The 27,284-nt window shown below is 41.5% G+C and overlaps 1 protein-coding gene across 5 annotated transcripts in view; it reads right to left on the reverse strand.

Annotated features, from left to right (window-relative positions):
* Window positions 1-8,347: 8,347 nt before the first annotated feature.
* The window catches only part of cdk17 (cyclin dependent kinase 17), a 224,671-nt gene continuing 205,734 nt past the window's right edge, over window positions 8,348-27,284 (reverse strand). For 2 of the 5 annotated variants that reach the window (XM_072241453.1, XM_072241454.1), the window contains exons 14-18: window positions 23,762-23,867; window positions 18,334-18,376; window positions 18,129-18,219; window positions 11,982-12,059; window positions 8,352-10,192 (exon numbers count right to left, since the gene is read on the reverse strand). In XM_072241453.1, the coding sequence (XP_072097554.1) occupies window positions 10,155-10,192; window positions 11,982-12,059; window positions 18,129-18,219; window positions 18,334-18,376; window positions 23,762-23,867 (356 nt within the window). In that variant the 3' untranslated portion in view covers window positions 8,352-10,154. Of the gene's footprint in view, window positions 10,193-11,981; window positions 12,060-18,128; window positions 18,220-18,333; window positions 18,377-23,761; window positions 23,868-27,284 lie in introns of all 5 variants that reach the window. The other 3 variants (XM_072241456.1, XM_072241457.1, XM_072241455.1) reach the window with 3 other exon arrangements.

A 27,284-nucleotide genomic window follows, 5' to 3' on the forward strand; every position in this document is an offset into this window, starting at 1 on the left:
TCCAAATCAATCCAAGCTGGTTCTTTGGCTCTTATCGAGCCAATATAACTAAAAGCATAGTTGTCAAATATTAACAGCCCAATAATACAATCTAAAATTAGGTAGCGCAAGTCCACCACCTTTTTTGGACTTTTCTAAATTAAACTTATTAACTCCTGGTTTTTTATTATTCCAAATAAAGGACGAAATAGTAGAATCAATTTGATCAAAACATTTTTTAGTTAGAAAAATAGGTATATTTTGAAAAATATATAAAAATCTAGGTAAAATCATTTTCATGGCATGAATACGACCTATTAAAGAAAGTGTAAGAGGATTCCATCTAGAAAATAATTGTTTCATAGAGTCCAATAAAGGAACTACATTAGCTTTATAAAGATCTTTTTTTTGGTAATAATACCCAAATATATAAAAGAATTCACAATTCTAAATGGAATATCATTATATATAAATACAGGAACATTTAAAGGGAACAACTTACTTTTATTTAAATTAAGTTTATATCCTGAAATTTTTCCAAAATCATTTAATAATTCCAAAAGGAATAGATTCTTCAGGATTTGAAATATAAACCAAAAGATCATCTGCATAAAGAGAGATCTTGTATGGTCCGATTTATAGAGATACCATGGATGTTTTTAGCTTCACGAATTATTATAGCCAAAGGCTCCAGTACAAGATTAAATAATAAAGGACTTAAAGGACACCCTTGTTGAGTACCTCGTGAGAGTGAAAAAAAAGGGAGACCTGAGATTATTAGTAATAACGGTAGCGATAGGGTTCTTATGTATCATTTGAATTCACTTATTAAAATTATTACCAAAGCCAAATTTCTCTAATACATTAAACAAATAAGTCCATTCAACTCTATCAAATGCCTTTTCTGCATCCAGGGAAATAACACACTGGGGGGGGGGGGGTTTGGATAATGGTGAATATATAAAGCTCATCAATCTCCGAACATTAGAAAAAGAATAACGGCCTCTAATAAAACCTGTTTGATCCATAGAGATAATTTTAGATAAAATGTTTTCCAAACAATTAGCCATTATCTTAGAAAGAATTTTAGCATTCACACTTAATAACGAAATAGGTCTATAAGATGAGCATTCAGTAGGATCTTTATCTTTCTTAAGGATTAAAGAAATAGAAGCTTCATAAAAAGAAGGTAAATTACCTTTCTCAAAAGATTCATGAAATATTTCCAAAAGGTATGTGGAAAGTAATTTTTCAAATTTTTTATAAAATCCTACCAAATAACCATTGAGTCCAGGAGCTTTACCTGATTGCATTGACCATATAGCTTTCTGAATTTCATGCTCAACAGTTGGAGCATCAAGAGTCTGTTGATCTTCAACAGTAATTTGAGGAAATTTAGTCTTATATAAAAAAGCCTTCATTTTGGAGGGATCTGCAGGAAACTGAGATTTATAAAGATCAGAATAAAAATCCTGAAAAATATTAATGTCTTCATAATTACTTACTATATCTCCATTATCTTTATGAATCTTTAAAATTTGTCTTTTAGCTCTAGCAGTCCTTAATATCCCCAAAAATATAAAACTGACTTTTTAATTTAAGCAAATATCCTTCAATAGGATAAGTTAATAATAAATTATATTGTGATTGTAATTCCACTCTTCTTTTAAACAAATCAACATTTGGAAAGATGGCGTTGATATTACCTAAATCTTTAATTTGTTTAGCAATTTTATCTAATTCCATTCTTGTCTGTTTCTTCAACTTAGCTAAGTAAGAAATAATCTGACCATGTAAATAAGCTTTTAACGTATCCCAAATTACTAACGTTGAGACGTTTCCTGTATTATTAAAGAAAGAAAACTCTTTTATCTGAGTTTCAATAAACTCAACAAAATCTGAACTTTGTAACAAATGTTCTAGAAAACGCCAAGGTGTTCTTGTAGAAAGAACATCTTTCAAATCAAATACTAAATTTAAGGGAGCATGATCAGAAATAACAATTGCATCATATTCACATTTCTGAACATTAAATAAAAGTCGAGGGTCAACTATAAAATAGTCGATTCTCGAACATTTATTATGAACATGTGAAAAAAAGGATGCATATATCACTAAGATGCATATGTCTCCAGACTTCAATTAAACCATAATCAATTAATAAGTGATGCAGAGCGATTAGGGAGTTGATGTCTAGATGATTATTTATCTAATAAAGGATTTAAGTATTAAAATTTCCACCCATTAATAACATATATTCATTTAAATCAGGCAATAGAGCAAAAACATTTTTTAAAAATGAAGGATCATCAGCATTTGGTCCATATATATTAACCAAAACCATTTTCTTATTGTAAATTGTTCCTTTAACAACCAAAAATCTACCATTAATATCAGATATAATATCCTCCTGATTATAGGGAATATTAGAATCAATAAAAATAGAAACACCCCTAATTTTACTTTGAGAGTTTGCATGAATCAGAGTAACCTTCCAAAATTTAAAAAATCAATTTTTATCACATAACCTGACACGCATCTCTTGTACAAAAATTATATCCGGTTGGAATCGGTTAATAATTTTAAATGTTTTCTTAAGCTTAACAGGATGATTCCAAACACGGACATCCCAACTGAAAACATTTAACTGTTTAAATAACATCATTAAAACTTTATATCTAAAGAAAACAATTAGATACATGTCAGGATGAGGTAGTCGTGAATGGCGGTAATAAGTAACAATAACAACAATTTGCGTACGCTCTGGCATTCCATTAAGGGAATAAAAAATAGAAATTAAAAAACCCCACCCAACCTACAAAGCCCAGAAATAAGTCGATGTCTATCGACGCAAGCCCCAAAGAATGCGTAAGAAGCAATCCTGAACTCCCACCTGCTTAAATAAAAGGTGCAGATGAAAAAAGGTAATGTCTCCCTCTCCCATATACAACTCATTACAGTCGACATACAACTCATTACAATTAAATTTTAAAAGTTAACAGAAACAACCTTCAGTTTAGAAAGCAAGCTTCATAACGTTAGATAAAAAAAAAACATCCAAAACAAATTCTTGAAATATTTGCTAAGAAAAATACAATCGGCATCTTTAACTTATTACATCTATCTATAAAACGTGAAAAAAACCCGAATAGTAAGTTAGAAGTTCTTAACAAAAACTTACAAAGCAAAAAAAAATTAGTTCATGAATGTAGCAAACAGAAAGAAATTCTAAATGATTTAAGGTTTCTACAGTCTTTCAAAAGATCCCATATGATACCTTCAAAATTAAAACTATCCAAACCAGTCTATTTCAAAGATAAAGGTACATTTTAATACCAGGACTTTCTATACGCCTCAATTCTTCTGATCTCATCATTCCTTGTAACACGAAACGATCAAACAATTGTAAATCCTTTAAACTTCAGGCTTCAGACTCATCAGGGAGAGAATTAATAAAACGCAATGCATCGGCTTGGTCCTCAAAAATACGAACTCTGGAATCTTTAGCGAAAAGCCTTAATTTAGCTGGGTATTGAAGAAAAGGAAACGCAAGTTTTTGAAAAGCCATACGCATTACGGCAGCAGATCCAGAACATTCCCGAACAATTTCACGCAGAAGATCTTGAAAGAAACGAATCTCAAGAGCCTTGAAATTTAAACAGCCTTTGTTTTCTTGCCAGTTTAATAATATGGTCTGTCTTGAAAACGAAGAAAAAGCACAATAACACGTCTGTTTTTACCTTGTCCCGAAGTTCCAACCCTATGAGCTATTTCAATGTCGGGCAATTGTGGAAAAGCCTCGGGAAATACAGATTGAAACATTTTAGCAAAATAGTCCAGTGTGTCGGCTGATTCTGATTTCTCTTTCAATCCAACAATTCCAATATTATTCCGGTGAGAGCGAGCTTCCAAATCAACAATTCGTTATTGAGCCTTTTCCGGACGAGAAGAAATATCAGCCGCATTGCGAGTAACCTCTTTAAGATCAAAGCCAAAGAATCAATTTTTTCCTCCAAAGGGAGAAGACTTTCTTTTAGTTGAGTTAATTCAGTGATAATGAGCTCATTTGAGTCTCTATTAACCCAGGCTGGCTCCTCTGCCCCTTCGTCAGTTTTTTTAGGCTTACCATTACCTGTATCGGGATTTCTTTTAGTGCTTCTCAAGGTAGTTATAACTATAATTATTACTCTGCAAGATCCGACTGAATAAAGATAAAATTTCAAAGTTTAAGTCGGGAAAGGGAGAAATTAAAGGCAGACGGAAAGACACCCTGTCTTGCATCTCCACAGGCGGAAGGCGGAGTCCCGTCCTTTCAATACAATGTGTATTGCTGGATGTAAAGTTCCTAAATGTGATCTTCTTCCAGCCACGACTGTGATCCCTACAACATGATACCTGTTAATTTCTAATTGCACAAGATCATCTACCTTATTCTGTATACTGTGTGCAAATATAACACCTCCAGTCCTGTGTTCATCTCCCTTTTCAATTTAGCCTCCATGTTATGGGAATTAAATTTTTATCCCTTAACATTTTGCTGTTTTACTTATTCTAGAGATTTTTGTAATCTCTTCTGCAGCCTTCATCCCTTTTACTCTATCCTCTTTTCCATTGAACCCACCCACCCCCCACTATTTCACTTCAACCCATAGCACTGACTGCAGTTCTGCCTTATCAACTGCCTATTCTTCCTCACAGTATCACTACATGCTGTATCTACTTGTATACCAACTGCACCATCCTCTGCCCGATCACTCCAGTTCCCATCCATCTCCCAATTTAGTTTCCTCATAAGACATGCAATCTAATCCACACAACATCCTGGTAACTCTCCTCTGCACCCTCTACATCCATTCTATAAGGAGATGATCAGAACTGAACACAATAGCTGGAACTGCAGCAACCATATCTGTACTTAGCATCAGCTGCTTGAGGGGCCTTGGTTCAGACTCATTCACCTGATGTCTGTGCTTCAAACGTTACATTAGAGAAGAGTGGGTAACTCAAGTAGTTTGATCCAGGAGACAATCATATCCCTTAGGTTCCAGAATATCATGGACTTAGGCAGTGGCCAAGATGTTTCTGGGTCAGACAGGTATGAAGATCCAGGATACAACAAAGTGTTACCTGCTGGATATGAAGATGAAGCGTTGGCAGGATAGAAAATCTGACTACAATAACGTACAGAAGTGCCTGCAGGGGATGAAGAGAGGCAAACGAACAGGTACTATGGTAATATAATCAGACAATAGATACCAATATAGATAGAAAAAGTACTTGAAATATTTTTGTCAGGCAGCATCTGTAGGGAGAAAAGCAGTTTGAGTCAATGAACTTCCATCTAACTTCTCAGTATTGTGACCTTCAAGGTATCATTAAGATGACACAGGTGCAGAAACAATTTACAAGGATGTTACAGGGACTGGAAGGCTTGAGTTATTAGGAAAGGCTGGGACATTTTGCCTGTGCTTGGCCTATATTCCTCCTAACTTTTCATATTTGGCCTAGCAAGGTGTTCTCTTCGATCTTGTGGAAGGCTAGTGCAGAAATTGCAAAGGCCTAACAGAAGTATTTAAAATGTCCTTAGCCACGGGTAAGGTGCTGGAGGATAGCTAATGTTGTTCTGTTCTTCAAGAAAGACTCTTGGAATAAACTGGGAAATTATAGGCTGGTGAGCTTGATGGCAGTAGTGGGTAAATTACGAGAAGGTATTCTAAGGGACTGGATATACAAGGTCTGATAGAAAGCATATGGTGCATTGGCCTTCATCAATCGTGGGATTGAGTTTAAGAGCCGAGAGGTAATGTTGCAGCTATATAGGACCCTGGTCAGACCCCATTTGGAGTACTGTGCTCAATTCTGGTCGCCTCACTACAGGAAGGATGTGGAAACCATAGAAAGGGTGCAGAGGAGATTTACAAGGATGTTACCTGGTTTGGGGAGCATGCTTTATGAGAATAGGTTGAGTGAACTTGGCCTTTTCTCCTTAGAGTGATGGAGGATGAGATGTGACCTGACAGAGGTGTATAAGATGATGAGAGGCATTGATCATGTGGATAGTCAGGGGCTTTTTCCCAGAGCTGAAATGGCTAGCATGAGAGGGCATAGTTTTAAGGTGCTTGGAAGTAGGTACAGTGGAGATGTCAGGGGTAAGCTTTTTTATGCAGAGAGTGGTGATTGTGTGGAATGGGCTGCTGGCAGCAGAAACGATAAGGTCTTTTAAGACTCCTGGATGGATACATGATACACAGAGCTTAGAAAAATAGAGGGTTATGGGAAAACCTAGGTAGTTCTAAGGTAAGGACATGTTCGGTACAGTTTTGTGGGCCGAAGGGCCTGTATTGTGCTATAGATTTGCTATGTCTCTGATTAAGGAATGTCAACATGGCTTTTAGTGTGGTAGATTTGCTCTGTCTAATCTTATATTATTTTTTAAAAAAAGGCTACCAGGAAAGTTGATAAAAGGCAGGCGGCATTTACGTGGACTTTAGAAAGACCTGCGCCAAGATCCCGATTGGCGGCTGGTCAAGAACGCTCAATCACATGGCATTTAGGATAAGGTAGTAAATTGTATTTGATATTGGCTTCAGGGTAGAAGTCAGAGTGTAATAGATGATTGCCTCTCTGAACAGATGCCTGTGACTAGTGGCGTGCTGAGGGATTGGTGTTGGGTCCCTTGTAGTTTGCCATCTATATTGATGATCTGGATGATATGGTAAACTGGATCAGCAAATTTGTGGATAACACCCTGATTGGGGGTGTAATGGACAGTGAGGAAGGCCTTCAAAGCTTGCAGTGGGATCTGGACCAGTTGGAAAAATAGGACTCAAAAATGGCAGATGGAATTTAATTCAGTCAAATATGAGGTATTGCACTTTGGGAGGACCAAACAAGGTAGGACTTAAGACAGTGAGTGGTCGGGCACTGAGGAGTATGGTAGAAGAGAGGGATCAGGGAAATCAGGGAAAGTGGTTCACAGGTAGGTAGGTTGTAAAGAGAGCTTTTGGCACATTGGCCTTATTTTGAAGTTGCATAAGGTGTTGGTGAGGCCTAATTTGGAGTATTGTGTGCAGTTCTGATCTTGTACCTATAGAAAAGATATCAATAAGATTGAAAGAGTGCAGAGAAAATTACAAGGATGTTGCCTGGGCTTTAGGATCTGAGTTTATAGGGAAAGGTTAAATAGGTTAGGACTTTATTTCCTAGAGCATAGGAGAATGAGGGGAGATTTGATAATATACAAAATTATGAGGGGTATAGATAATGTAATTGCAAGCATGCCTTTTCCACTGAGGTTGGGTGAGACTATAGATTATGGATGAAGAGTGAATAATTAAGGGGAACTTGAAAGGGAACTTTTTCATTCAGAGGGTGGTGAGTGTGTGGAATGAGCTGCCAATGGAAGTAGTGGATGTGGGTTTGATTGCAACATTTAAGAGAAATTTCAATAAGTATATTTATGGGAGGGGTATGGTCCAGGTGCAGGTCAATGGGACTGGGCAGAATAGTAGTTTGGCATGGTTCTAATAGGCCAAAGGGCCTGGATTGGAGTTGTTCAAAGTACATTTATTATCAAAGTAAGTATACATTATACAACCTTGAGATTCATCTCCTTATGGGCAGCCACAAAGAAACCCAAAAGAATCCATGAAAAAAGATGGTAAAACACCTATTATACAGAGAGAGAAAATAAACAAATTGTGCAAACAATAAAAGCAAGCAAATAGCATTCAGAACAAAAGTGAGTCCATAGGCACGAAGCCTGGAGCAGCCTCAACCTCAGTTCAGTGCAGAGCTGACTTAATGTTGTAGAGCAGTGAGCAGAACTGGCCTGACCCTTGCCTCTTGTCCCAGTGCTATGCCTTTTCAATTCATCTGGCCTGGTGCTTAAATCATCCAAACATCAGTTTGGTACTTGCAATAGGACCCTGTCGCATTGATACACCCTGGGCCTAGACCTTGCCGCCATGTTTCGGCCCATAACTGACCTTTCCAAGTTGGCCCGGTGCTTAGATCGATCAAATCTTGATCAAATTTAGGTGGGCAGGCTTCTACTCTGCCCCTCCTGTGATTTAACTTTGTTCCACTCCACTCGCCCTGACTTTGCCTTGAATATGCCTCAGCCTAGCATGCTTTGACCCGTGACTCAGCCACCGCCTTTGCTCACCTCTCCATTGTTTGCAGTGATCATTTACCACATGTTTTACAATAAAAAGTGTTAATAATGAAGTATTTAGTTGTTTTGTTTGCTGCTAGTAAGTAGTTGCTGGGCTTCACCTGGAAGTAATGTTCTCTGACACTATCTGTCCAACTGTCTTTAGACCAAGATGAAGAGATGGCAAAATGATTGGTTTGCTACTAATTAAGCATTTACAGCTTTCCTTCTATTTATGAAAGGGGTCTTTTCTTGGAAAATGGTTTCTTAATTGACACTTGAAAATCAAAGACTAGGCAAAATGGATTGCAATTCAGAAAAAGTGCATTCCTACACAAGGAGAATAGCACACGGTCTGTTATAGTGAACAATGGTTTTGTAAACTGAGGAATTAAGGTAGAATAAATGTACATCATCTTTGTCTTTATTCCAATGAAGATTGACCTTTCTTCGCATTTCTTAGAAAGTTACATCAGAGGAGTTTCACCAACCCTGACAAAATTGCTCCTGGGAAACTTTCTAAAGGTCAACAAAGTGTGCCAGAATAAGTTGTTACTTAGAAACATTTTTTTAAAATTGAATGCTACCAATTATTAAAATTAAGTGTAACAAATTTTTTGTTAAAACTTGAAAGGCCACACTATACACCAAAGAATTGTGATCAATTAAAACAAGGAATGCACTGTAATATTTATAATTTCAAGCAAAAGTAGCACTCAATCATAAATAGCACAGCAGTTTTAGTTAGATATACAGACTTCAGCCCGGAATCATTCTGATAAGCGGTAGTGGTCCAATACACGATGTTACTAATTAGTCTATTTCGTTTTTTCTCTTACAAAATTCCAATTAAGATCAGTCAGTCAAAACGCAAAATACAAATAAACACTTTTACAACATGCCATCATCACAGTTCACAAATAAAATTAAACATAGAAAATATTCTTAACACTGTTAAATAACAACCTATTGAAATTTATGAAAATGGTAGGACCCTGAATAAGTTTAGAAGTCCAAAAATATTGTCAATGATTAAGCACATTTGCTAAAAGTCCAATATCTCGACAATTATACATTAACAGTAATCCTAAAATGTAGGTCCACTGAAACCATTATTTGGAAAGTCAAATACTGTTAATAAAAGCCTACTTATGACATACATCGAGATACGCGTTTTGTAGTGAAATTATTATAAAATGTAGAAGAATTAACAGCTGAGATCAGAGACAAAACTGAACTCGCTGAATTTCAAAGTCTTCATAGTGACATGGAAAAATAATAGGTGCAATTAATTTGACAATGTTCAGTAATGGAAGTGCAGGTTGACAGCTTAATTAATTATATTTTTAAAAAAATACACTAATCAACTAGTCTGTTGGCCACATAATTTCAAAATAAATTTAAATGCTCTAACCTATGAGCTTTGAGGTTGCAAGATAGCTCATCAAAATCATGTTTTAAAAGGTGAGGCAGTTCTAATATCAGAGCATTTGCAACTAAACATCATAGTTAAATTTGCAAAATGCTGGAAATAGGTGCTGGGAGAAACAGATGCATTCACAAGCCACTCACATTTTTCTCTATACCACCACAATGTGGTTTATGGACAGTAGTCTTTTAGCAGCAATGATTCCCAATAAATAAGCACTTTTGTTTCCATCACCGCACAAAACTGCAGCTAAAGTTACAACAGCTGCTGGAACTTACTGGCTATTAACAGCAGAGGTGAATCATAGAACTGTTTTCTCTCAGTGTGTGTATGTACATGTATATATTATATATACCCACATACATACACATGTGTACAATATATATAATAAAAATGTCACACTGTGACCCTTATAAAACAATCTATATACTGTATCTCAAGAAAAGACTATCGCATGAAGGGCAGTAAAGGAAAAGTGTTGTCGTTCAAGTCCAATCCATTCTACGTTATGGAAAATAGTATCTTCAGAATCAAAATTCCGATGTAAATAGCAAGCCAATGGAACTCAATTCTATTATTTTTCACGCCAGTCTAGAACAACATACTCTGTCTTCTGTTTTTCCCATGTGCTAGAAAATACAAAAGGATACATTAAAACCAGCTTAAGATTCCTTATGATGTATGCACAGCAGTCACACAGAATAACTGACAATTCATATATCATAGCAAAAGTGGTCCAAATACTATACTCAGTGGCCACTTTATTAGCTACACAAATATAATACAAATATCTAATCAGCCGGTCATGCAGCAGCAACTTAATCTATGGTCAAGTGGTTCAGTTGCTGTTCAGACTAAAATGGGGAAGAAATGTGATCTCAGTGACTTTGACCCTAGAATGATTGTTGATACCAGACAGGGTGGTTTGAGTACCTCAGAAATTGCTGATTTCCTGGGATTTTCAAAGTTCAAAGTAAATTTATTATCAAAGAATATACATGTCACCATATACAACCCAGGCATACTCAATACATTCACAATAGACTAACCAACCATAATAGAATGAATGAAAGACCACACACAGCCTTGTGGTGCACCTGTGCTGATGGAGGACATGTTGTTGCCAATCTGAATTGACTGGGGTCTGTAAGTGAAGAAATCCAGGATCCAATTGCATAAGGAGGTATTGGGGCCAAGGTCTTGCAGCTTGATTAGTTGTGATGCGATGATAGTATTGAATGCTGAGCTGTAGTCAATGAAGAGCATCCTGATGTACAAACGTTTGTCTGCATCTTTGCTGTTCAGATGTTTCAGGGTTGAGTGAAGAGACACTGAGTGTATACAGCAGTGGTCCCCAACCTCTGGGCCGCGGACTGATACATTACCGCGAAGAATGCAGCGGTAGCCGGGACACACCCAGCACATCTTTAAGAAAAGAGCTGAAATAAACAAGCTAATTAATTAGGTGCCGCCCAGCACATAAACGTCAGCCCAGATCAGGGGCGACGTAATCGGCAATCGCCTCTGATCTGGGCTGACATTTACATGCTGGGCGGCACCTACTTAACTAGCTTGTTTATTTCGGCTTTTTTCTTAAAGATGTGCTGGGTGCGTCCCGGCCACCGCTGCACCGCTGCATTCTTCGCGGCAATGTATTGGTCCGCGGCCTGGAGGTTGGGGACCACTGGTATACAGTATTGTTTTAATGTGTGCTGACTCTTAATAGTTCCCTTTACTAAAAAAAGTATTGCTTTAAATGCTTTTTAAAAAAATTGCAAAATATAGTGCTTATAGCCACAATTGTTACCCAGAGCTCTTCAGTGAGGATTTGGGTCTGAGCCCAAGCTTGTTTTGTTTATTTAGAGTATTGACATGGGTGTCCCTGTGAAGACCTGCATTTAAGTTGCCTTTTCAAGTCACTCCATGTTTTGTGCTGCAGATACTTCTTGTGCTTCCAAATTTGGAATGAGCCACTTCAGCACAAATGCGGAATATGTCACTACGACCAAATAACACAGTAATTTGTACACAAGGATGAAAAACACATTTAATGATAAGTTTAAGACTTCATTTTATTATACTTTGTGTCTCATTATCAAATATGTAACGAAGTATGACGTTACTCTGCACAGGGTGTAATATTTTTTAATTAAAAAGGTCATATGCTGAGCTTTTTGTAAAATAAAACAGCAACAGATTGGTTTCCTGACTGGAACTGAACAGCAAGTGAAATGCCACAATTTCTTTCAGACATACCATAAGACAAAGAAACATTCAGCCTACCAAACCTGCTCCACCATTGAATCACAGCTGATTTATTTTCTCTCTCAGCCCCATTCTCCTGCCTTTTCCACAAAACTTTTGACACCCTTATAAAGAATCTTTCACAATTTTAGTTGTGTTATAAAAGAGTCTCACCTGTCTCTGGATATGATGAGGTTCTGTAGCCAGGATCTTTTTGCAACCGAATTTCATTTAATGAAAATACTGAAGCTCCTGGCATAAATGAATAAATCAAAAACACTTTAGTCACCCAGTGCTAGTATTCATATATCCCGAGAAGTAGGAGTAACATTTATCTGATCCATTGTCATAGTTTTCTTGAAGGCAGTCAGAAGATTGGTATTTTGCAGCTAGTGTTTCATTTTCCAATTCTTGAAAGAATTGTTTCACCATTATACAGCACATATATAAATTACCAGCTATTCATAACAGTTATAGTGAACAAACACACTGCATGACACTCACTAATACTTATCCTGCTTATTGCACTGAGGGTTACGTTGCCACATTCTGTGGCCAGAGTCACTGGAACATAGGGTTGCCAACTGTCCCGTATTTGGCTAAACTGGTCTGTCCCATACGGGACCGCCCTTGTCCCATATTTCCCCCACTAAGGTAGAGCGTTCCTATGAAACCATTCGTAAGTGGAAATGGCGTAAAGCGAAGAAGCAATTACCATTAATTTATATAGGAAAAATTTTTGAGCGTTCCCAGACACAAAAAATAACCTACCAAATAACACTAACATATAGTAAAAGCAGAAATAATATGATAAATACGCAGCTTATATAAAGTAGAAATAATGTACGTACAGTGTAGTTTCACTCAGAATCAGGAGGATTAAGCCAAAACCGATCTGTAGAAAAAAACTAGCACATATACGCATGCGCACACAAGTGCCCGCGCAAGGCTTCATGGTCATGGTAGTCTTTCTCGGGGTAAGCACCAAGTGTCCCGTATTTGACCGCTACTTTTGTTGCTTATTTGGGAGTGAGAAAGTTGGCAACCCTACTGGAACAGGAGGGAGGGCTTTTCTACTAGATTATTACTAATTTGTTGCCTCAGTTCCATTTAAGCATGATGAAGGTAGAGCGGTGAATGCTGTGTATATGGATTATAATAAGACACTTGACAAGATTCCCCATGGTAGGCTCATTCAGAAAGTCAGGAACATGAGATCCAGGGAAACTTGGTTGGGTGGGCTTGAAGGTGGCTTGCCCAAAAAAGGACTGGGGTGGTAGTAGAAGGTGCACATTCTGCCTGGAGGTCAGTAATTAGTGGTGTTCTGCAGGGACCCCTGCTCTTAGTGATTTTTATAAATGACTTGGATGAGGAAGTGGAAGGGTGAGTTAGTAAGTTTGCAAATGACTGGAGGTTGGTGGTGTGGATAGTGTGGAAGGTTGTCGCAGGTTGCAACGGCCATTGATAGGACGCTGAGAAGTGACAGGTGGAATTTAATACAGAAAAGTGTGAATGGACACACTTTGCAAGGTTGAACTCGAAGGCAGAGTACAGGGTTAATTGCAGGATTCTTAGCAGTGTGGAGGAACAGAACATGGTGTGCACATTCATAGATCCTTCAAAGTTGATAGCGAGGTAAAGAAGGTGTATGCTGTGTTGGCCTTCATTAATCGGGGGATTGAGTTTAAGAGCTACAAAGTAATGTTGCAGCTTTATAAAACTCTGGCTAGACCACACGGAGTATTGTGTTCAGTTCTGATTGTCTCACTATAGGATGGGTATGGAAGCAAAGGAGATTTACCAGAATACTGCCTGGATTAGAGACCAGGTCTTATGAGAGGAGTTCAGCTAGCTAGGGCTTTTCTCTTTGTAGCAAAGGAGGATAAGAGGTGACTTGATAGATGTGTATAGGATGATAACAGGCATAGACAGAACGAACAGCAAGCACCTTTTAACCAGGGCAACAATGTTTAATAGGAGAGGGCATACTCTTAAGGTGATCGGGGGAATGTCAGAGGTAGGTTTTTACACAGAGACTGGAAGTGAAAGGAACACACTGTCACAGGAGGTGGTAGAGGCAGATACATTAGGGACATTTAAGAGACTCTTGAAACTCTTGAATAAGCAGAACGTATTGATCTATTATGAGAACATTAATGAATACAGGGGTCAGAAAACTGGGTCACTGTCAAGAAAGGGAAGGGAAATGCCCAGACAGTGGAGAGCACACCTGTGGCTGTCCCCCTCAGCAACAAATATCTTGTTCTGGATGCTGTTGAGGGGGATGACCTGACAGGGGACGCCCACGGTGACCGGGTCTCTGGCACTGAGCCTGGCGCTGTTATGCAGGAGGGAAGGAGGGAGAAGAGGAATGCGGTAGTCATAGGGGATTCCATAGTCAGGGGAACGGACAGGAGGTCCTGTGAGCCTGATAGAGATACCCGTATGGTGTGTTGCATCCCAAGTGCCAGGGTACGGGATGTCTTGGATAGGGTCCTGAATATTCTGAAGGAGGAGGGTGTGCAGCCAGTTGTCTTCGTACATGTTGGTACCAATGACATAGATAGGACAAAGGAGGAGGTCCTGAAGAGAGATTTCTGGGAGCTAGGAAGGAAGCTGAGAAGCAGGAACTCCAGGGTAGTAATCTCGGGATTGCTACCTGTGCCACGTGCTAGCGAGGGAAAGAATAGTCGGATCAGGCAGATGAATGTGTGGCTGAGAGACTGGTGCAGGGGGCAGGGCTTCAGATTCTTGGATAATTGGGATCTGTTCTGGGGGAAGTATGACCTGTTCAAAAAGGACAGGTTACACCTGAACCCGAAGGGGACCAATATCCTGGCGGGAAAGTTTAATAGAGCTGTTAGGGAGGGTTTAAACTAATTTGGCAGGGGGATGGGAACCGGAATGACAGAGTGGAGGAAGGGGAAAACAGAAATAAATCTAAGATAGTGAGCATAAAGATGTCAGGAAAGACAGGCAAGAGATGGGGCAAATTTGTAGCCATTGGGATGAGTTGCAGTGAAATAAAAGCAAAAAGTACCAAATACTGGTCTTAAGGTGTTATACTTAAATGCATGCAGCATAAGGAATAAGGTGGATGATCTTGTCGTACAGATATTGTGGCCATCACTGGGACCTGGCTAAAGGATGCATGTCTCTGGGAGCTGAACGTCCAAGGATACACAGTGTATCGGAAGGATGGGAAGGTAGGCAGAGGGGGAGGCGTGGCTTTATTGGTAAGAAGTGATATTAAATCATTAGAAAGAGGTGATATAGGATCGGAAGGTGCAGAATCTTTATGGGTTCAGCTGAGAAATCGCACGGGTAAAAGGACCCTGATGGCAGTTATTTATAGGCCTCCAAACAGCTGCAGGGATGTGGACGACAAATTACAACAGGAAATAGAAAAGACCTGTCAGAAGGGCAGTGTTATGATAATTGTGGGGGATTTTAACATGCGAGTGGATTGGGAAAATCAGGTCGGCACTGGATCTCAAGAGAGAGAATTTGTAGAATGTCTGTGAGATGGCTTTTTAGAACAGCTTGTTGTTGAGCCCACTAGGGGATCAGCTGTACTGGATTGGGTATTGTGTAATGAACCGGAGGTGATTGGAGAGATTGAGGTGAAGGAACTCTTAGGAGGCAGTGATCATAACACGATTGAGTTCACTGTGAAATTTGAAAAAGAGAAGCCGAGACCTGATGTGTCAGTGTTTCAGTGGAGTAAAGGAAATTACAGTGGCATGAGAGAGGAACTGGCCAAAGTTGACTGGAAAGGGACACTGGGTGGGAAAGACGGCAGAGCAGCAGTAGCTGGAGTTTATGTGAGAAGTGAGGAAGGTGCAAGACAGATATATTCCAAAAAAGAAGAAATTTTCGAATGAAAAAAGGATGCAACCGTGGTTGAAAAGAGAAGTCAAAGCCAAAGTTAAAGCAAAGGAGAGGGCATACAAGGAAGCAAAAGTTAGTGGGAAGACAGAGGATTGAGAAGTTTTTAAAACCTTACAAAAGGAAACTAAGAAGGTCATTAAGAGGGAAAAGATTAACTATGAAAGGAAGCTAGCAAATAATATCAAAGAGGATACTAAAAGCTTTTTCAAGTATATAAAGAGTAAAAGACAGGTGAGAGTAGATATAAGACCGATAGAAAATGTTGCTGGAGAAATTGTAATGGGAGATAAAGAGATGGCAGAGGAACTGAACGAATATTTTGCATCAGTCTTCACTGAGGAAGACATCAGCAGTATACCGGACACTCAAGGGTGGCAGGGAAGAGAAGTGTGCGCAGTCACAATTACGACAGAGAAAGTACTCGGGAAGCTGAATAGCCTAAAGGTAGATAAATCTCCTGGACCAGATGGAATGCACCCACGTGTTCTGAAGGAAGTAGCTGTGGAGACTGCGCAGGCATTAGCGATGATCTTTCAAAAGTCGATAGATTCTGGCATGGTTCCGGAGGAGTGGAAGATTGCAAATGTCACTCCGCTATTTAAGAAGGAGGCAAGGAAGCAAAAGGGAAACTATAGACCTGTTAGCTTGAAATCGGTGGTTGGGAAGTTGTTGAAGTCCATTGTCAAGGATGAGGTTACAGAGCACCTGGAGGCATATGACAAGTTAGGCAGAACTCAGCACGGATTCCTTAAAGGAAAATCCTGCCTGACAAACCTATTACAATTTTTTGAGGAAATTACCAGTAGGCTAGGCAAGGGAGATGCAGTGGATGTTGTCTATTTGGATTTTCAGAAGGCCTTTGACAAGGTGCCACACATGAGGCTACTTAACAAGATAACAGCCCATGGAGTTACAGGAAAGTTACATATGTGGATAGAGTGTTGGCTGATTGGCAGGAAACAGAGAGTGGGAATAAAGGGATCCTATTCTGGCTGGCTGCCAGTTACCAGTGATGTTCCACCAGGGTCCGTGTTAGGGCCACTTCTTTTTACATTGTACATCAACGATTTAGATTATGGAATAGATGGCTTTGTGGCTAAGTTTGCTGACGATACGCAGATAGGTGGAGGGGCCGGTAGTGCTGAGGAAACGGAGAGTCTGCAGAGAGACTTGGATAGATTGGAAGAATGGGCAAAGAAGTGGCAAATGAAATACAATGTTGGAAAGTGTATGGTTATGCACTTTGGCAGAAGAAATAAACGGGCAGACTATTATTTAAATGGGGCAAGAATTCAAAGTTCTGAGATGCAATGGTACTTGGGAGTCCTCGTACAGGATACCCTTAAAGTTAACCTCCAGGTTGAGTCAGTAGTGAAGAAGGCGAACGCAATGTTGGCATTCATTTCTAGAGGAATAGAATATAGGGGCAGGGATGTGATATTGAGGCTCTATAAGGCGCTGGTAAGACCTCACTTGGAGTACTGTGGGCAATTTTGGGCTCCCTATTTAAGAAAGGATGTGCTGACGTTGGAGAGGGCACAGAGAAGATTCACTAGAATGATTCCGGGAATGAGAGGGTTAACATATGAGGAACATTGGTCTGCTCTTGGACTGTATTCCTTGGAGTTTAGAAGAATGAGGGGAGACCTCATAGAAACATTTCGAATGTTGAAAGGCATGGACAGAGTGGATGTGGCAAAGTTGTTTCCCATGATGGGGGAGTCTAGTACGAGAGGACATGACCTAAGGATTGAAGGGTGCCCATTCAGAACAGAAATGCGAAGAAATTTTTTTAGTCAGAGGGTGGTGAATCTATGGAATTTGTTGCCACGGGCAGCAGTGGAGGCCAAGTCATTGGGTGTATTTAAGGCAGAGATTGATAGGTATCTGAGTAGCCAGGGCATCAAAGGTTATGGTGAGAAGGCAGGGGAGTGGGACTAAATGGGAGAATGGATCAGCTCATGATGAAATGGCGGAGCAGACTCGATGGGCCGAATGGCCGACTTCTGCTCCTTTGTCTTATGGTCTTATGGAATATCACCCACTCAGCCAAACTGCTCTGGAGATGAGTTGAAGAATTGCAGAATCTGGAGCAACAAGCAATCTGCTGCAGGAACTCAACAGCTCGGGAGAAGGGCGAAAAGATTCTGTGAGTGCAACATTAGCTGACCAGTAGGAGGGTGTCATTCCAGAGGAGTAAGCTACAGCAGGCAACCTTTGTTATATAAAGTGAAATATAAAATGAAAATATGACAAAGACTGGGTATGTTTTGGTTATAAAACAGGGATTTAATTAGATCAGTGCAAATTCATCAAATTAACTATCAGCTTATAACTACACGTTACCTGTAACCATTATAACGCTATGGAATATTTGAACCAAAATTCTTGAAGGATTATCAGTTTATTGCTAATTAAGGAGTGATTTACCATCTGGTAAAGTGTGTGCCCTTGTTCCAAGACTTTTAAAATAAAGATGCTTCATGGCATCATCTGCAGAAATTCTCTTCTTGGCTTGATACTGCAAAGGAGATTAAGTATTTATTAGTTACATAAATATCATTTACAACAGCAGTTTTTGATCTAATTTTAACCAGTAATAAATATTCCAATTAAGCAACATAAATTAACTTACCCGTAAAAAACTCGATAACAGATCAATTCCTTCTGTGTCCAATCTGTGAAGAAAAAATAAGACTCAATTTGAAGGGATTTAATTACCATGAATAACCATCCTTTTAATTATAGCATAGATGACACAGGTTCCAAGGTTGTCAAGCCGAGGAGTGGAGGTGGGGACAAGCTCCCACTACCTAAAAGTGCTCCTCATGGCATGCGCCTCAAATAGCCTCTGACAACTAAGTTCAACTCCTGGCCTTCTCGTGTGGCTTGGCCTCTAAGCCCGACAGAACTGTTTCTACAGACAGAAGGGGCGAAGGTGGGTCCTGGTGCCTTAAAACTAGTGCTTTGGGTAGATGGAGCTCGTCAGCCTGGGAAGGCAGTCCATCTAAGAGAGGGAAACTCTGATTTCAAACCTCCGCTGCCTTGCGGCCATACCCACTCACGGGAAAGGCTTCGGGAGTAAACCCTGAGGACAAATCCGGAGCTGGAGTCCCTAAGGCACTCCGATGTTGCCTTCAACCTTGTTCTGGTAACTCCTGCGACGACACTGGTGCCAAGCTGTATTGGCCCTTGCCCTTCCCTTGGACAACATCGGTGTCGTGGAGAGGGGAGACTTGCAGCATGGGCAACTGCCAGTCTTCCATACAACCTTGCCCAGGCCTGCGACCTGGCGAGGACACTCCAGCGTTGCCTCACTGCAACGGCACAACATGGCAAGCAGCACTCTACCAGTTATAAGCCTGCACTCCACTGGTGTAGAGCGAGGCGGCAGGGTTGCTTTTCTCGAAGGGACAGACCATCGCGTCTCACTGGACAGCTACTGCCCACCTCAAGCTGGGCAGCCCCCAGCCAATTAGGTGCTGTCCCGCCACAGTCTGCCCACTCCACTGGGTGCACGGGGCTTAGGCATACAAGTAGCCCGAACTGCAGACTGTAAATGCTGCACCAAGCACAACTAGAAGACGAAGAAAGAAGCCAGCACTCAGACTAGGATGCTGGAATATACGGACCATGACAACTGGTATATCAGATGACCTTTGGGAGATCAGCGACACACGCAAGACAGCAGTGATTGACAATGAACTGTCGAGACTCCAAGTGGACATCGCAACGCTCCAAGATTCACATCTCGCAGAATCGGAAACCCTACGTGAAACAGACTATACCTTCTTCTGGCAGAGGAAGGGCTCAGACGAGACCAGGGAGCATGGTGTTGGCTTTGCTGTGAAGAACTCGCTGCTGAAGATGGTAGAGCCTAGCGAGAAAGCGACAGAGTGGATTTTCTCACTTCGGCTCCACACATCCGACGGGCCTGTCAACCTTGTCAGCGTCAATGCCCCAACCCTCTACTCTACACAAGACACAAAGGACAAGTTCTACGACCAGCTCTCAATGATGATACAGGAGATCCCAAGTCAGGAACAGTTGCTGCTACATGGTGACTTCAACGCCAGAGTGGGCGCCGACCACGACTCCTGGCCAAGCTGCCTGGGGCGGTATGGGATTGGCAGCATGAATGACAACAGGCAACAACTGCTTGAGCTTTGCTTGCTCCATGAATTGTGTGTCACCAACACCTACTTCCAGACCAAAGCTCAGCACAAAGTGTCTTGGCAGCATCTCCGCTCCAAACACTGGCACCAGCTAGACCTGATAATCACAAGACGCCGTCACCTGAGAAACGTGCTCATGAGTCGCTCTTTTCAGAGTGCCGACTGCGACACGGATCACTCTCTGGTTTGCTGCAAGATCAGACTTCGGCCGAAGAAGATGCACTGCGCCAAGCCTCCAGGCAAGCAGCGCATCGATGCCAGTAAGACACAACACCCAGACAAAGCTGCAGAGTTCATCAAGTCACTGGAGGATGCTCTCCTTGCAGACCCACCAGAAGGAGATGCTCAGCAATGGGACTCTCTCAGGGACACTATCCACAGCACTGCACTCAAGGCCTTCGGGAAGAAACGGGGCAAGACACAGGACTGGTTTGAAGCGAGCTCAAGTAAGCTCACCGCTGTCATCGAGGTGAAGCGTGTTGCACTACTAGAGCACAAACGCCACCCCACCCAGGCAACACTGCAAGTGCTAAGGACAGCAAAAAGCAAGGCCCAGAAAACAGCCAGACGCTGTGCAAATGACTACTGGCTACAACTATGCAAAAGCATTCAGTCATCATTTGACACAGGCAACATCCGTGGAGTGTACGAGGGGATCAAGAAAGCCACTGGGCCAACCCAGAGCAAGACAGCACCATTGAAAACCATAACAGGCGAGACCATCAATGACAAAGGCAAGCAGATGGAGAGATGGGTGGAGCATTACTCTGAACTCTTCTCCAGAGAAAATAGCATCTTGGACAGCGCGCTAGATGCCATGGAATGCCTGCCTGTCATGGAGGAACTTGATGCATTGTCGACTGCCGAAGAGCTGAGTAAAGCCATCGACAGCCTGCCCACTGAGAAGGCACCAGGATTGGATGGCATTCCACCAGAGGCCATCAAATGTGCAAAGGGCGTCCTGCTAAACCACCTGCATGAACTACTGTGTCAGTTCTGGACAGAGGGAGCAGTGCCACAAGACATGAGAGACTGCAACATTGTCACCATATATAAGAACAAAGGGGACAAAAGCTACAGGGGAATCTCCTTGCTGAGCGTCGTTGGGAAGGTCTTCGCCTGCGTGGTCCTGATCAGACTGCAGAAAATAGCCGAAAGGGTATATCCCGAATCTCAGTGCGGTTTCAGGTTGCAACGTTCCACAATCGACATGACCTTCTCCCTTCGACAGCTACAAGAGAAATGCAAAGAGCAAAGACAACCACTCTATGTCGCTTTCATTGACCTTACGAAGGCCTTCGACCTTGTGAGCAGAGACAGCCTGTTCAAAATCCTCGCCAGGATTGGTTGTCCCCCGAGGCTCCTCAGGACAGTTCAGTCGTTCCACACAGACATGAAAGGCGTCGTTCAGTTCGACGGCTCTTCTTTGGAGGCCTTCAACATCCGCAGCGGTGTGAAGCAGGGCTGTGTGCTTGCCCTCATCCTGTTTGGCATCTTCTTCGCAGTCATGCTGAAGCACATCTTTGGAACATCAATTGATGGTGTCTACCTCCACACCAGGTCTGACGGGAGGCTGTTCAGTCTGTCCCGGCTGAGGGCAAAAACCAAGGTTCGTGAAGTACTCATCAGTGACATGTTGTTTGCAGGCGATGCGGCACTGGCAACACACTCTGAACAGCAACTGCAACACTTCATGGACAGCTTCTCAAGAGCCTGCCAGGACTTCAGCTTGACCATCAGCTTGAAGAAGACCAACGTGTTAGGCCAAGGCGTTCAGCATCCCCCTGCCATTACCATCAACAACTACGAGCTGGAGGTAGTTCACGAGTTTACATACCTTCACGGACAGCCTCTCCCTAGACCCCAAGACCAATAGACGGATTGGACGAGCAGCCTCAACATTTGCCAGGCTGACAAAGAGAGTCTGGGAGAACAGAAAGTTGACGACACACACCAAAGTTGCAGTCTACAGGGCCTGCGTCCTCAGCACACTGCTTTACGGCAGCGAGACCTGGAGCCTCTACTACAGACAAGAGCGGCGTCTCAACGCCTTCCACCTTCACAGCCTGAGACACATCCTGGACATCACGTGGACTGACCGACACCAACAATGAGGTCCTGGTCCGCGCCCAGATACCCCGCCTCTTCACCCTGCTCCAACAACGCCGTCTCTGCTGGCTGGGCCATGTACACCGCATGCCAGACAGGAGGATCCCGAAAGACCTGCTGTACAGGGAACTGGTCTCCAGCAAGAGAGCACAAGGGCTTGCGTTTCAATGATGTTTGCAAGAGAGACATGAAGTCACTGAAAATGAACGTCGAGAGGTGGGAGGACATCGCAAGCGATCGCTCTCACTGGAGGCTGGAACTACGCAGAGGTCTCAAAAGAGCAGAAGAGAAGCTGAGGCTTGCTGCTGAAGAAAAGCGCACTCATTGGAAAAACGGCACCAAGTCAACACTGGAGGACAATGCCTTCAAGTGCAGTCACTGCAGCCGAGACTGTCACTCCCGCATGGGACTCTACAGCCACAACAAATGCTGCTCTAACACAGACTGAAGCAAGACTTTCCAGGCGCAGATCCACGGTCTCGCGAGACTAATAGATGCCACCACCAGATGACACAGGAAGTGGCAAATATAGTACTGTGCAAAATTGTTAGATACATACATGAGGGGGAGAGGGGGAGAGGAGGGGAAGAGAGAGATGGGGGAGTACGGTACTGTATTCATCAAAGTGGACCAGACAACGAACTTGTAAATCTGGTGGGAGCATAGGACGTTAGGAATGGTGAGATTGGAGTGACGTGGGAGGTGTGTGGGACAGTTGGTAGAGAAGGAACACCAAGGGTGGCAGGCACACCCAGCCCTGAGAAACCAGGCAAGGTTATTTGATTCCAAACAATTGGTTTATTGGTCATTACAGAATGCCCCTCCGGTGTTTCCCACTCCCTCCCCTCTCCCTTCCCTTTTCCTAACCATGATTCTCCTCTCCCTGACCCCTTCCCACTCTCAGTCCACAATAAGGACCCATATTGGAATCACGTTTATCATCACTCACATATTTCATGGAATTTTTTTTTTGTGGCAGCAGTACAGTGCAATAAATAAAATTACTAGTACTGTAGGCAGTTAAGCAAAAATAAAATGAATTTCATACAAAGGGCAATTCATGGTTTCTGTCTAGTCCAGTCTATTCTTAGAACCAACTAAATGTAGGTCAAAGTCACAGTAAGATCAATCCAATTGGACTCATCTTTTAAGGAAATGAAACATAATCATCTATCACATAAAATATGAATGTATTCTGATCACTGAATTCTTCAGATGATCTACCCATGAACAGTTCAGCATGGCTGAAGTAATATTCAACGTCATTCATAAATAAATACTGCTTGGCTTTGAAAGCATATTGATCTACACTGTTTGAAATGTTGAGAAACCTACTCTCTTGTCCTTGAACATAGATTTTTGTATCAAATTTTGTCACTGCCCACATTTCATTACAAATTTGGTTACATTATTCATTTGCTAAAGCTAGTCAGGTGCTTAAATGGTTGAGAGTTAAAACAAGACAACTTTTTATTTTTATCAAGATTCCCAAACAAAAACACTTAACTGTCTTTTTAAATAGTCAGGATATTCTAAATACAACTTCAACAACAAAAGCATAGATTGTTAAAAGGATTGAATTGAATGACATCTGCTATACTTGGGTATATTCTGCTTGCACATTTAAGTTGGTCTACACCCTACCTAGCCTTTCAGCCAATATATTTCAACTTTCATAGTTCGAACACTTTTTGCCCATGGATATTAAAATCTGAATCACAGCTCATTTCATAGGTCATAGAATCAAGCCTATTCATAATTGCGCCATACCAACACTACCTTGGTGCATGATTTATCACTTGTTGTGGTTTATATTTGGGAAAGTTGTAAGTCTTAAATTCCTCATTTGAAGATATTCCTGGCCATTCCTCCTCTGTAGGCGTTCCTGCAATAAATAATGTCCATTATAGATAAAGATGCAGAAACTGATAAAACATGCCAACCTGATTCTGAGATTCAGCGATCATCTTGCTGAAATGCCAATATGACAAAGCCATGCTGACAGCTCCTAATTAGGCCCAGAATTTCCAGACGGTCATAAATTCTACCACTAGGAATCCTCTCCCTTGCACAGATGTGAGACTTGCTGATCCATAATTGCCAGGATTATCCCTATTTTCCATCTCCAATAAAGCTTGCCTGTCTTCTGGGACCTTACCTGTGGCTAGAGGGGTCTCAAAGATCTTGGTCAAGATCCCTGTAATTTCATCTCTTGCTTCTCCCAATAATCTGGGGCACATAGAGTCATACAACAATAGAGCAGATAACTACTCCAATTTGCTGTGTTTGCTCCATTTCGCAGTGTAACCCCCACCCCTCCATGTACCTATCAAGGTGCTTCTTAAGTGATGTTATTGTAAACACGAGGAATTCTGCAGATGCTGGAAATTCAAGCAACACACATCAAAGTTGCTGGTGAACGCAGCAGGCCAGGCAGCATCTCTAGGAAGAGGTACAGTCGACGTTTCGGGCCGAGACCCTTTGTTAGGACTACACAGGACTAGTCCTGACGAAGGGTCTCGGCCCGAGACGTCGACTGTACCTCTTCCTAGAGATGCTGCCTGGCCTGCTGCGTTCACCAGCAACTTTGATGCGTGATGCTATTGTACCTGCCTCAACCACTTCTGTCAGATCATTCCACATACTCACCAACCTCTGAGTGGAAAAAGTCACCCCTCAGGGCCCTTTAAATATTTTCCCTCTCATCTCAAATCTCTATCTGTTTACTACAAATATAATGTCTGTTACCATCCACCTTATCTATGGTTCTAGTAATTTTAACCTTTCCTATACGGTAGCCCCTAATTCTCCTACATTCAAAGGAATGAAGACCTAGTCTGGCCAACCTTCCCTATAACTCAGGCCCTACAGTCCTGGCAACATCCTTGTAAATCTTTTCTGTACTCATTCCAGTTTATCCATGTCTTTCCTATAACAGAGTGACCAAAACTGGACACAATACTCTAAGTGTGGTCTCACCAATGCTTACACAACTGCAACATAATATCCTCACTCCTATACTCAAAGCCTGACTGATGAAGACCAGTGTGCTAAATGCCTTTTTCATTACACTGCCTACAGAGGGGTCATAGTTTAAAGGGTCTGAAAAGCTTAAACTTCTGCAAGATTTTGGTTTGACAAACAGAACTGTGTTGCAGCAGCTTTGGCGATTGAGATGCTTATTGGTCTTTCGTGAAAAATGTATCACAAGCTTTGCGGTGTCAAGGTCAGAGTAAGGAAAATTTGAGCCAGTAAACCCATATTAGCAGATTATGATGAATAGCTCCAGAGAGAGCAGAAAGCTGTAAGGAAAAGACCAGTTACATTGAGAATTCTGGAGAGGGGAGAAAGGGTCCACAGTTTGGGGTGAAGATTCAAGGCATAGAGTCATCGAGTCAAAGAAAAGTACAGCATAGAAACAGGCCCTTTGGCCCACCTAGTCCGTACCAAACCATTTAAACTGTCTACTCCCACTGGCCTGAGCCAGGACCAAAGCCCTCCATTCCCTTACCATCTATGTATCTATCCAAATTTCTCTTAAACGTTGAAATCGAACCCGCATCCCCCACTTCCGCTGGCAGTTCGTTCCACACTCCCACCACCTTCTGAGTGAAGTAGTTCCACCTCATGATTCCCTTAAACATTTCACCTTTCACCCTGAAACCATAAGTTACTAGAACTGTAAACAATACTCCAAATTAGGCCTCACCAATATCTTATACAACTTCAACAAAACATCCCAACTCCTGTATTCAATACTTTGATTTATGAAGGACAATAAGCCAAAAGTTCTCTATACAACTGTATGTATCTATGATGCCACTTTGAAGGAATTATGGATTTGTATTTCTTGTCTTTATAGCAGACAAAGTGAAGGAGAATCCCAAGGGATTCTACAGGTATGTAAAGAGCAAAAGCATTGCAAGGGACAAAATTGGTCCTCTGGAAGATCAGAATGGTAATCCATGTGTGAATCCAAAAGAGCTGGGGAAGATCTTAAATTAATTTTTTTGTATCTGTTTGTAATCAGGAGCAGGACGCACAGTCCAGAGAAGTGAGGCAAAGTGGCATCAACTTCATGGACAGATTACAGAGGAGGAAGTGTTTGCTTTCCTGAGATAAATTAGGGTCGATAAATCCTCAAGGCTTGAGAAGGTGTTCCCTTGGACCATGCAGGAAGCAAGTGCAGAAATTACTGGGCCCTCAGCAGAGATATTTAAATCATCCTTAGTGACAGGTGAGGTACCAGAGGATTGAGGATTGCCAATATTGTTCTGCTGTTCAAAAAAGGCTCAAAAAATAAACCAGGAAATTATAGACCGATGCGTCTGTAACTAGTGGGAAAGTTATTGGGGGGGGTACTCTGAGGGACTGGATGCAAGTATTTGGATAGTTATTAAGGACAGTCAGCATGGCTTTGTGTGTGGAAGGTCATGTTCAGCCAATCTTATAGAGTTTTTCAACGAAGATACCAGGAAAGTGGATGAAGACAAGGCAGGGGATGTTGTCTACTTGGACTTTAGTAAGTCATTTGACAAGGTCTCGTATGGGAGGCTGGTCAAGAAGGTTCAATTGCTCAGCGTTCAGGATGAGGTAGTAAATTGGATTAGACATTGGCTTTGTTGGACAAACCCAGGAGTGGTTATGTTTGCCTCTCTGACTGGAGGCCTGTGATGATGGGCTGTGTCACAAGGAATGCTGCTTGGTCCATTGTTGTTTGTCATCTATATCAATGATCTGGATGATAATGCAGTTAACTGGATAAGCAAATTTGTAGATGACACCAAGATTGGGAGTGTAGTGGACAGTGAGGAAGGCTACCATGGCTTGCAGAAAGATCTGTATCAGGTGGAAAAATGGGCTGAAAATAGCAGATGGAATTTAATGCAAACAAGTGCAAGGTGTTGCAATTCGGTAGGACTAATCAGGTCCTTACACAGTGAGTGGTAGGGCACTGAGGAGAGTAGTAGAATAAAGGTTATCTACCACAGGTCCATTATTCATTGAAAGTGGTGTCACAGGTAGATAGGGTTGTAAAGAAAGCTTTTTGGCACACTGGCCTTCATAAATCAGAGTATTAAGTATAGGAGATGAGATATTATGGTGAAGCTGTATAAGATATTGGTGAGGTCTAGTTTGGAGTACTGTTGCAATTCTGGTCACCTACCTATAGGAAAGACATAAAGATATAAGATTGGAAAAAGTACAGTGATAATTTATAAGAATGTTGCTGGGTTTGGACGACCTGAGTTATGAGGAAAGGTTGAATAAGTTAGGACTTTATTCCTTGGAACACAGAAGA

The sequence above is a fragment of the Mobula birostris genome, chromosome 23 (genome assembly GCF_030028105.1).
Source record: "Mobula birostris isolate sMobBir1 chromosome 23, sMobBir1.hap1, whole genome shotgun sequence".
Classification (NCBI taxonomy): domain Eukaryota; kingdom Metazoa; phylum Chordata; class Chondrichthyes; order Myliobatiformes; family Myliobatidae; genus Mobula; species Mobula birostris.